This window comes from Arabidopsis lyrata (assembly GCF_000004255.2).
Source record: "Arabidopsis lyrata subsp. lyrata unplaced genomic scaffold ARALYscaffold_5, whole genome shotgun sequence".
Taxonomy (NCBI): domain Eukaryota; kingdom Viridiplantae; phylum Streptophyta; class Magnoliopsida; order Brassicales; family Brassicaceae; genus Arabidopsis; species Arabidopsis lyrata.
In genome coordinates, this window is record NW_003302551.1 from 10,852,157 (window position 1) to 10,863,587 (window position 11,431).

At 35.4% G+C, this 11,431-nt stretch overlaps 2 protein-coding genes across 2 annotated transcripts; both read left to right on the forward strand.

Annotated features, from left to right (window-relative positions):
• The first annotated feature begins 1,306 nt into the window (after window positions 1-1,306).
• LOC110228405 (nitrilase 1) lies at window positions 1,307-4,327 on the forward strand. Its single transcript, XM_021025843.1, has 5 exons — window positions 1,307-1,486; window positions 1,572-1,751; window positions 3,191-3,484; window positions 3,567-3,848; window positions 3,934-4,327. Exons 1-5 carry the CDS (start codon window positions 1,357-1,359, stop codon window positions 4,098-4,100), a joined length of 1,053 nt encoding a protein of 350 aa, XP_020881502.1. The 5' UTR covers window positions 1,307-1,356; the 3' UTR covers window positions 4,101-4,327.
• Window positions 4,328-7,586: 3,259 nt separating this feature from the next.
• Window positions 7,587-9,968, forward strand: LOC9311726 (nitrilase 3). Its single transcript, XM_021025844.1, has 5 exons — window positions 7,587-7,800; window positions 7,878-8,057; window positions 8,808-9,101; window positions 9,184-9,465; window positions 9,576-9,968. The coding sequence occupies exons 1-5, from the start codon at window positions 7,671-7,673 to the stop codon at window positions 9,728-9,730; spliced, it is 1,041 nt and encodes a 346-aa protein (XP_020881503.1). The 5' UTR covers window positions 7,587-7,670; the 3' UTR covers window positions 9,731-9,968.
• The last annotated feature ends 1,463 nt before the right edge of the window (window positions 9,969-11,431 follow it).

An 11,431-nucleotide genomic window follows, 5' to 3' on the forward strand; every position in this document is an offset into this window, starting at 1 on the left:
GAACCCGAAGTTTTAAAATACCCAAACAGGTCCTAGATTTCTAAATCCAAAATAAAACCCGAATTCGAAAAATCCCACCCGAACCCAAATGACAGACATTTTTAGTGTATTTGGAGGAATTTCATAGTGACAAGGAAGAATTCACAAATATCTCTCTATCTTTATTCTCTCGATGTGCAAATGTAAAAGAGATAATTTGGCACGAAAAAGTTTGTACCGAACCGCATCATATCAGATATGTAAACAACATTCTTTTTTTTTTGTGAGAAGGGGGGAGGCAATATAAACAACATTCCTTAGAAATAATTTTTTTGAGCTCTAATTAATTGCGAGTGATGGAAAAAAAATCTATATATAAAGGATATAGTATGTGGAAGCCTCCTTAGCCCATTGGTTGACCAAGGGTTAATTAATTATTCTACACCAAGAGGTTTGGGGTTCGAGTCACATGTACTGCGATTTATTAATGCAGATTAATGGAGGCAAGTGTGCAGGAGATCTCTAACGATGTACAATTATAGCCGTTCGCCAGGATTCTACGCAGAGAAAGAAGTGTCGTCGGGTCGTGGATCATTGAAGGTGTCCGTCAAGAGCATGAAGAAGGAAGTGTCGTCCGTCGTGGATCTAATAAGAATCAGAAGCAATTGTCCGTTGTAAAATCGTCTATTTAACAGTTCTCATAATTTACAATAAATAATAAATTAAGACGTTAAAAAAAATAGATATAGTATTGTCTATTATGAGGAATCAAAATGCATTGAATATTTTTGTGTAAAAAATGCATCGAATTCGAAGTTTCAGGAATCCATAAAAGAAATTTTTTCCTTTTTTATTTGGTAATTCACTTGTCTTACTCTTTTTCGTTTGGCTTTATTGTGTCCAAATTCTTTGTAAACTAGCGTCTGTAATTATTCTTAACCAGTTTTTTCCAACTCTTTTTATCTTTTAGGAATTATAGCATCGGTTTGTCCAAAAAAAAAAAAAAAGGAATTATAGCATCGGCTGGTTATGTCAATTTTGGTTCTCTTGTACAGTTTAATTCGTAGGAAAAAAATTATTTACTTCTCAATTAGTAGAAAGGTATCAGAGTCAAGATTGATTTGATGTGAACTTTACCAAAAACAAAAACAAATTAATGCAGAGAATTAGATATTTTCTTCTTTCTTACATATGAGGAAAAAAATCATGTGGGCTAGTCCCACCTCATTTCATTTCCACCACTGGTTCGATCTCGTTACCGTCTCCAATAGGAAACTAAAATGTGACCACACAACCCAAAAAAAAAAATCTATATATTGGCTCTCTCAAGTCTCTCAGTATCATGCACCAAAGTAAAAAACAAAGACTTGAGTTAATATGTCTAGTACTAAAGAAATGTCAACTGTCAAAAACACAACTCCGTTTAACGGCGTTGCCCCATCCTCCACCGTGCGAGTTACAATCGTTCAATCGTCCACCGTCTATAACGATACCCCCGCCACATTAGGTAAGTAATCCATTTATTCTTCACATAGTTTTTCTTTTTTTTTTGATATGTAAAATTTATCAAAACGTTCCATTTCAATTTGTAGACAAGGCGGAGAAGTATATTGTGGAGGCGGCGAGCAAGGGAGCGGAGTTGGTGCTGTTCCCGGAGGCGTTTATCGGTGGCTATCCTCGTGGTTTTAGGTTCGGTTTAGCTGTGGGAGTTCATAATGAAGAAGGGCGTGATGAGTTTCGCAAGTACCATGCTTCTGCTATTCATGTTCCTGGTATTTACTATTTACTTCCAGGAATCTATGTTTGACTTTTTGTTTTCTTATCTTGTATTTTTAGAATAAATTACGGATTTTGTCCTTTTTCATAAGGGCATTTGTGGATTTTGCCCTTTTTTGAATAGTTTATGCATTTTGCCTTTTTTCATGCTCCAAAAATATGATTTAACATGCGTTTCACTCTTTATGTTTGGGTTTAGTCGGTTCCATTTGTTCTTAGGGTTTAGTATTTGGTATAAAGTACGTATTTTTGGAAAAAAAAATCCTAAATACGTACATTTTTAAGTGTTAAAAAGGGCAAAATCCGTAAACTATTCAAAAAAAGGCATTTTCGTAAGTTTTTCCCAAAAAAAGGGCATTTTAAACAATAATCCCTGTATTTTTATCCATGAAATGATTTTCTTACACTGTTTTAACCCCTGTTCTAAAAATCCCCGCCTAGCCCCGATTACTCCCCGCTTAATCGCTAGGCCCACCCTATCCGCCTCGATTAATGACTAATCCCCTAAAAAATCAGTAACCCGATTATTCTCCGCCTAATCCGATTACTTCCCGCCTAATCCGATTATTTTCCACCTTATCTTATATACCCCGATTATTTTTTAGATTGCAAGTATAAAAAAACCTTTTATTTTTGTTATTCAATCATTTGAATGGTGAGTTTGTGATGTTTTACAATAACTTGTGTTCAAATTTTAATAAAAATCATAAATTTGTAATAAAAATCATAAATTTTTACAATATTGGATTAATATATTTTAAAAATATTAAAATAACCCTAAAACTAATCCCCGATTAATCCCCGATTTTAATCCGATTTTCTGATTAATCGCTAGGCCCATGCCGAGCGCCCGACTAACGCCTAGCGATTTTTCAAACAAGGGTTTTAACCAATCAATAACTTTGAACTCTAACCTCAATTATTGTATGCTTATCTAGTACGTACAAGTGTATTCAAAGTACACCACCCGATATCGGATCCAAACCTATTGGGTCAAAAAAATTTTGGATATCCGGATCTTTATCTTTTAAAATTACTCTTTAAAGATGTTACATTAAATGTTATATATTTTGACCAAAAAATTATAAACGTTATATTATTAAAGATTTTTTATTTCTCCTTTATTTGGTTGCTGGATTGTGATTTTTGTTTGGTTATGTTGGCTGTGGTTGGAGTCATGGAGATGTATATATACGTTGTGGACAATGGAATGGAATTTTAGTTGGAACAAAGAAACCTCAACTTTGAGGATAAACATGTTTGATTTCGAGTTTTCCGTTTTTGTCACTTTTAGATGGAAATTAAATGGAACAAGCACCTAATTAGTGATATTTTGTAGCTCTAGTTTTTAAATTTAGTTGAGCAATCTCAAAATCTTGGGACACAAAATGACTCTTTCTTGCACATATGTTTGGTTTTTGTGATGAATCTTAAGGCCCTGAAGTAGCAAGATTGGCTGAGGTTGCAAGGAAAAACCATGTGTACTTGGTAATGGGAGCAATAGAGAAGGATGGGTATACACTCTATTGCACAGCTCTTTTCTTTAGTCCACAAGGTCAGTTCTTGGGTAAGCATCGGAAACTCATGCCCACAACTTTGGAACGTTGCATTTGGGGTCAAGGGGACGGATCAACTATCCCCGTTTACGACACTCCCATTGGCAAACTCGGTGCTGCTATTTGCTGGGAGAATAGGATGCCCCTCTATAGAACTGCATTGTACGCCAAAGGTCAGTTTTTAACCCAATGCAGTTTTGACACATCTAGTCTTTATTGAAATATTACTTACAATTTTTTATTTTTGGCGCGCAGGCATTGAGATTTATTGTGCGCCTACTGCTGATGGTTCGAAGGAATGGCAATCGTCGATGCTTCACATTGCGATCGAAGGTGGATGTTTCGTGTTGTCGGCTTGCCAATTCTGTCAGCGTAAAGATTTCCCTGATCATCCGGACTACTTGTTTACCGATTGGGACGACAACAAAGAACATGATGCTATTGTCTCCCAAGGTGGAAGTGTCATTATTTCACCTTTGGGACAGGTTCTCGCCGGACCAAACTTTGAATCAGAGGGTCTCATCACAGCTGATCTTGGTATGTATATGTATATACACTCTCATTTGATATTCATCAATTTGTTTTTGAGCTAATCATATCAATAACGTTATTTTTTATCAAGATCTTGGAGATGTAGCAAGAGCCAAGTTATACTTCGATTCGGTTGGACATTACTCGAGACCAGATGTTTTACACTTGACCGTCAATGAGCACCCGAGGAAACCGGTTACATTCGTGACGAAGGTGGAGAAAGCTGAGGATGACTCAAACAAATACTCAGAGACTTAAAGTTCGTCTGCTGGAGTTATGTCAATCGTATGGAGTAAGTCCAAAAATGTTCTGTTGAGTTTTCATATTTATGTTCAAGTTTATTTATCTTTCTCTTCAATGGTAAGATCTATGGAGTCAAGTAATAATGGTAAGATCTATGTTGTTGAATAAAACGAATTGGTTCTGATCTCCTCTTGTATTTTAAAATTGTGCCATTGTGTTTTATCTAATTTGAGCGTTGAATCTCGGAAGTTGTTCAGCCGTAAAACTATGTAGCCAATTGTTATGAATCATGATTTGCATAGAATCACAAAGAAACATGGAAGCTGAAAAATATATAGTCTAAGACAGAAAACCATTCAAATTGGCCGTCAAGACAGAACTACCAAATTACTTATTTAATTATTTGTAGCTCGCCGAATTAGAGATGATAATAATGGCAAACCAAAACCCGGAAATTCAAAAGTCAATATTGCTATACGTATATGGTTATTATTTTTTGGGGTCAAATCAACAAGCCCGCTCTTTACATAATTAAGTAATTAACTAGTATACTCACAAAAAAACTGGTTACACCAAAAAAACGTTTTTTCTAATCGTTTTGTATTACTCTCTCTGTTCTTAAAAAATTGATGTTATACAGTTTTCATATATATTAAAAAGCAATCATTGTTTAATTATTTGTCAATTATTATTATACTAGATATTTTTTAATAACTTTGAACCAATAGTATTAGAAAACAGTTAATCATTACGTCTTGAAGTTTACGATATATTAATTTTAATCAGTAAAAAATAAAACAAAAACCTAAAAATTTAAACTTTGTGAAATAAACTAAAAATCTAGATAACATCAAATATCTAGCAACAGAGACAGTATTAAACATGTGCTAAATTTAGTGCTAATGTAAAAAGAAACAACACAGGCAAAATAAAAGTAATTTTCTTAAATTAATTACATACAACTTCTTAGATAGAACCAAACGAGAGAGGGAAAAATAAAGAAAACTATTACCTGTCACGTGGAAGCAAAATGCATGAAATTATATATGGAGTAATAGGAATTAAAATAAGAAATTCTTAAGTTATACACAATATGGATGTATATGTCAATGTATTTGGCTTGTGTTGGGGAAAAGGAGATTTTCATACCCGTATTATCGGGACCGTGGATTTTTATACTTCGACATTTTTGTAGTGTATTTTCCAACCCAAACTGAAATAAAATTTGAATTTAATACCTGTATTTGATAAATCGTGCAAAAAACGGAGTCAATCTAACGGGTGTTAGTCAACTCCGTTATGATGCTGAGTCATCGTACACGTGTACGCTGACGTGTATCCCATACGACGTCGTTTTGATAATTGTTCTCAAAAGTTTAATTTTTTTGCAAAATCGGGGATTCGAACCCGTGTCCCTTGGCTTGTATATGTCAATGTATTTGGCTTGTGTTGGGGAAAAGGAGATTTTCATACCCGTACTATCGGGACCGTGGATTTTTATACTTCGACATTTTTGTAGTGTATTTTCCAACCCAAACTGAAATAAAATTTGAATTTAATACCTGTATTTGATAAATCGTGCAAAAAACGGAGTCAATCTAACGGGTGTTAGTCAACTCCGTTATGATGCTGAGTCATCGTACACATGTACGCTGACGTGTATCCCATACGACGTCGTTTTGATAATTGTTCTCAAAAGTTTAATTTTTTTGCAAAATCGGGGATTCGAACCCGTGTCCCTTGGCCCAACATCGAGCACCTTTACCAATTCATCCCACAACTCTAATCGAACATTGCCCAATCATTTTAAGTTATAAACCTTAATAGTTGTGTGTTTGGAAATAAACCAAACGACGTCGTTTTCAATTGAGGGAAAAATAAGAATTCTAGTGCTGCGAATTGTGCGAAAATTCACCGGACGATTCGCCGGCGGGAACATGAGACACGAGAGGCTTAAGAGCTGGGCTGCTTGATATACGTGGCATTTTCTCATTGGTTGCGACGGGTTGTTCGTTATTAATCAGAAACGACGAGTTTGTTTTGCCGTTGAAACTCCGGCTACCGAAACACGAGAACCTCGCCGCTCTCTCTGCAAATCCCGGATCGCCGTCAAATTCTGTTATCGGCGTCGTCGTTTTCGTCACCATCATACGTCTAGGCGTTGGAGAGCTCATCGGAGTTGCGTAACACGAACCAGTGACGTTTCCATTGCTCGCCGGTGTTCCATAGATGTCGCCGATGTTACTTAATCTCCCGATTGAAAACGACGTCGTTTGGTTTATTTCCAAACACACAACTATTAAGGTTTATAACTTAAAATGATTGGAGTATGTTCGATTAGAGTTGTGGGATGAATTGGTAAAGGTGCTCGATGTTGGGCCAAGTGACACGGGTTCGAATCCCCGATTTTGCAAAAAATTTAAACTTTTGAGAACAATTGTCAAAACGACGTCGTATGGGATACACGTCAGCGTACACGTGTACGATGACTCTGCATCGTAACGGAGTTGATTAACACCCGTTAGATTGACTCCGTTTTTTTGCACGATTTATCAAATACAGGTATGAAATTCAAATTTTATTTTAGTTTGGGTTGGAAAATACACTACCAAAATATCGAGGTATAAAAATCCACGGTTCCGATAGTACGTGTATGAAAATCCCCTTTTCCCGCTTGTGTTGTGTCCAGATTCTTTTTAAACTAGTATACTATAGTGTTTCATTTACCTTTTCTCTTTTGTCTAAGGCATCAAAGATTTGGTTTGGGAGTGTTACTTTTCTGCTCTGCAAAAGAAAAACCTTTATTCCTATTATTTTGTCATTTTTTACTATAAAGTCGATATCAAAGCTTCCTGATTTCATAATTGCTAAATGTTCTTTATTGTGAATTTTGAGAATTAAAAAGACAAAATTCTTTGTAATCTTTTTGTATTATTGAACATGCGTTAAAAGGAAACTTTTTTGCAAACCTTTCAATTTCATAAATTTAATTTAAAAATCAATTACTGGTCCTACAAAGTAGTTGTATACAACTTATTAGATAGTATGGCGAGACTTTAAGAAAAAGGATTGGACGGTGAGAAAATTAAAGGAAAAAGATTCATAGCAAAATAGTACCAAAAAAAAAAAATTATCACCTTTTATGATTCAGCAAAATGCAAATGCGTGGAATATAGAGTAACAGGAATCCATAAATTTTACAGTCAGAATAATAAGTTGTAGTCTAAGAGTTTTGAGAATAAATATTAGATATCACTAATTCAATTCTATTAGAAAAGAGTGATTTACGTTTAAAATGCGATATACATAATTAACAACTGATCTGAATATCAAAAAGATTATGGATCAAAAGTCCGAAAACTCTACTATTTTTATCAAAAAGACAATAATTTTTGTTGGTCTCCTTTAACTAGTGAACACGTGAACGCATGATCCACCACCGGTTCGGTCTCCAATACCGTCTCAAGTAGATTAACTAAAATTGATCACTACTGACAAAGAAAAAAAAAAAAGAGTCTATATATATTGCCTCTCAAGTCTCTCAGTGTCATCAAAGTGTAAAGTGAAACAAAGACTTGAGTTACTATGTCTACTACCGAAGAAATGTCAGCAGTCAAAAACAAAACTCCCATTAACGGCGTTGACCCATCCTCCACCGTACGAGTTACCATCATTCAATCTTCCACCGTCTATAACGATACTCCCGCCACTCTAGGTCACTAATTATCCATTAATTCCCCTATATTTTTTTTATATGTAAAATTTATCAAAACGTTCCATTTCGATTTGTAGACAAGGCGGAGAAGTTTATTGTAGAGGCGGCAAGCAAGGGTGCGAGGCTAGTGTTGTTCCCGGAGGCGTTTATCGGTGGTTATCCTCGTGGTTTTAGGTTTGGTTTAGCGGTGGGAGTTCATAACGAAGAAGGGCGTGATGAGTTCTGCAACTACCATGCTTCTGCTATTAAAGTTCCTGGTAAAACCTACGTTGACTCTTCTTTTTTTTTTTTTTGTGTCCGAATTTGCATTTTCATTTTCTTGTCTTGTATTTTATCCGTTAAATAATTTTGTTTATTACATTTTCTTATTTTGTTCTTATCCGTAAATTGATCTTTTAATAGATTTTTGACTAATCAATTAACTTTTGAACAAAAATCATCAATTATTTTGTGTTTATATAAACACCATCCGATCTTTATCGAGTCAAAAGATTCGGCTATGAATGATATAATATTCAGGATCCGTGAAAATCGGATCCAAATCGCTTAATGTATACTCTTGAATGTCTTATTCTTCTTGGCAACATATGATATACTTTGTTATTAATAATTTAATTACTTTGTTTGTCAATATAACATATTAAAGCTTTCTTACAAAGGTAAAGAAATATTTTTACTGTTTTCCTCTGTCCACATCTGTTTGTTTTCTGTTTTTTTTTTGGCTTTTTTGGTTTGTTTTTAACGTATCCGGATCTTTTGCTACGCTTAAGGGTTCAGAAATCTGGAATATGATTTTTATTTGTGGTTGGTCTTGAGGACAGTTGAATTTTATTTGGAACAAAGTAAACTTAACTCTTAGGAAAAACATGTTTCATTTCGAGTTCTCTGTTTTGTCACTATGAGTGTTATAGCTCTAGTTTAGTTGAACTCTCTCAAAGCCTGGATCACAAAATGGTTATTTCTTGCATATGGTTGGTACTCTTGTAAATGTTGTAATGAATCTACAGGCCCTGAAGTAGAAAGATTGGCTGAGTTGGCCGGGAAAAACAATGTGCATTTGGTAATGGGGGCTATAGAGAAGGATGGTTATACACTCTATTGTACCGCTCTTTTCTTCAGTCCACAAGGTCGGTTTTTAGGTAAGCACCGGAAAGTCATGCCTACATCTTTGGAACGTTGCATATGGGGTCAAGGGGACGGATCAACCATCCCCGTTTACGACACTCCCATTGGCAAAATTGGTGCTGCTATTTGCTGGGAGAATAGAATGCCCCTCTATAGAACTGCATTATACGCTAAAGGTCAGCTTTTAATGCAATGTAGTGTGACATATCCGGCTTTTGATATAAGATTCCTAATAAATTTGCGATTTTTGGTGCACAGGCATTGAGATTTATTGTGCACCTACTGCTGATTATTCGTTGGAATGGCAAGCATCGATGATTCACATTGCGGTAGAAGGTGGATGTTTCGTGTTGTCAGCGCACCAGTTCTGCAAGCGCAAAGAGTTCCCTGAACATCCTGATTACTTGTTTAATGACATAGTAGACACTAAAGAACATGATCCTACTGTCTCCGGAGGTGGAAGTGTCATTATTTCACCTTTGGGACAGGTTCTCGCCGGACCAAACTATGAATCAGAGGGTCTCGTCACAGCTGATCTTGGTATATATATACACTCTTTCTAGTCTTCTTTATATTCATTTTAGGCTATAGACAATGTTAACTTTTTTGAGCTAATCATGCATATTGGTAACGTTCTTTTTTTCATCAAGATCTTGGAGATATAGCAAGAGCCAAGTTATACTTCGATGTGGTTGGACATTACTCAAAGCCAGATATTTTTAACTTGACTGTAAATGAGCACCCGAAGAAACCGGTTACATTCGTGACAAAGGTGGAGAAAGCGGAGGATGATTCAAACAAATAGTCGAGATTTGTCATTCATCTACTGGAGTTAATGTCAGTCGTTTGGAGTCAACTTCAAAAATGTGATGTCGTGTTTTAAAATTTATGCTCAAGTTCAAGTTGGTTTAATCTTTCTCTTCAATAATGTAAGTGACCAATTGGATATGGTAATTAAGATCTATGTTGTTCAAATAAACCCAATTGGTTCTCTCCATAATGTTTTATCCAATTTAAGTGTTGATTGAATCGCTTTGATTTTAGTTCTGTTCTCTATTTTTCCTTTGTATGTCAAAACACAGATCTTTTGAGATAAGTTGTTTTTGCGTAGTCTAAAAAAGCCATGGAAACTGAAAAACATATAGTCAAGAATGAATATATTAAGAATGGAACTGTGAATATTTATTTCTTTACCCAATTGATACATCGAATAGAAGAGAACCTTCCAAGCACATCACAAGAAACATCAATCCTCTCTCAGCAACACATCATTGCTTCAGAACACAAAACAATGCATAAACTCTTCTCTACAACAACCCTAGTATTTTTATATGTAAATGTGAATGAACTAAGATGAGTATTCGTCCTTACACGTGCCTTCTATTTCTATAATAGACTTACTTATCAGGATACTATTCAATTTGGCCGTGTGAGTTTGAAAAGTCAGTACGAAATTACTTAATTATCGCTAACAGAATCAGATAGGATAATGAGGGACCGACGCTAACTAAAATTAGCAAATATCACAGTCCAGAAATTATTAATTTAATTATAAAGGTCTTACTGTATATGATTAGAGCTAATGTGTTAGACAAGACATGCAATTGCCCTTTTCTTTAAATAACTAACTAGGTGTTGTTGTCCCACATCTTGCGAAGAGCACTTCAAGAATATTGGTTTGATTTTATTTCAAAATCGTATGACATTGGAGTGACTAATGATTCTGATTCCTTACATAATAGCAGATTAGGTCCAAAGTTATTGTTGATCTGAAATTTCCAAGTGAATCTCGAACTTCTTTTATAATCGTTAACATACATAACTTGGGTCAATCTAGACTCTAAACCATGTCAAAATTTAGGAGTTTCGACATGGAATACCCGTATATCCTTATATATATGATTAAGCCCTTTCTAATGTAAGACTCCTAAAACATTTTGTTTTTCTGTAGGAATTGATCTTTATTTTATTTTTTTATTTTTTTGATAATCCAGGTATCCGGGCCGAAGCCCGACTACCACTAAAGCTTGAGGCCGGTTCCTTTTCGGGCCGTCCGAGCCCAACGCTTAGTGTGTTTCCTGGAGGCCCGAGGGGGCCAGGTGAAAACCTCGGTGGCCAACGAGAATCGAATTGCGGGCACCATATTGGGAGAATTGATCTTTATTGTGCTCACGGAATTGTCTATGCTTCACATTGTGCTCGAAGGTGATGTTTCGTGTTGTTAGCTTGAAAGTTCTACCAGCGTAAGGATTTCCCTCGTCATCATGATTACTTGTTTCTTGACGACATAGACCAAAAAACAAAGAACATTATTTTTTTGTCGCCCGAAGGGGGAAGTGTTATTATTTCACCTTTGGAAAAGGTTCTCACCTGATCAAATTTTGAAATAAAGGATCAAATTTTGGACGCTCCAGTTCGGACAGATTTTGTATTATTGGAAAACCGTTAAAAACTATCAGTTTTTGGAGAATTTCCGACAAATTTCCAACGTTTATTGTCGTCGAAA

What these genes read in the sequence shown, in the direction of transcription:
- LOC110228405 (XM_021025843.1), top strand. Translation starts at nt 1,357, where the DNA reads ATGTCTAGTACTAAAGAAATGTCAACTGTCAAAAACACAACTCCGTTT. An exon ending in AACTGCATTGTACGCCAAAG is followed by an intron (nt 3,485 to 3,566) that starts GTCAGTTTTTAA and finishes TTTGGCGCGCAG; the next exon opens with GCATTGAGATTTATTGTGCG. An exon ending in TCTCATCACAGCTGATCTTG is followed by an intron (nt 3,849 to 3,933) that starts GTATGTATATGT and finishes TTTTTTATCAAG; the next exon opens with ATCTTGGAGATGTAGCAAGA.
- LOC9311726 (XM_021025844.1), top strand. Translation starts at nt 7,671, where the DNA reads ATGTCTACTACCGAAGAAATGTCAGCAGTCAAAAACAAAACTCCCATT. An exon ending in TTCTGCTATTAAAGTTCCTG is followed by an intron (nt 8,058 to 8,807) that starts GTAAAACCTACG and finishes ATGAATCTACAG; the next exon opens with GCCCTGAAGTAGAAAGATTG. An exon ending in TCTCGTCACAGCTGATCTTG is followed by an intron (nt 9,466 to 9,575) that starts GTATATATATAC and finishes TTTTTCATCAAG; the next exon opens with ATCTTGGAGATATAGCAAGA.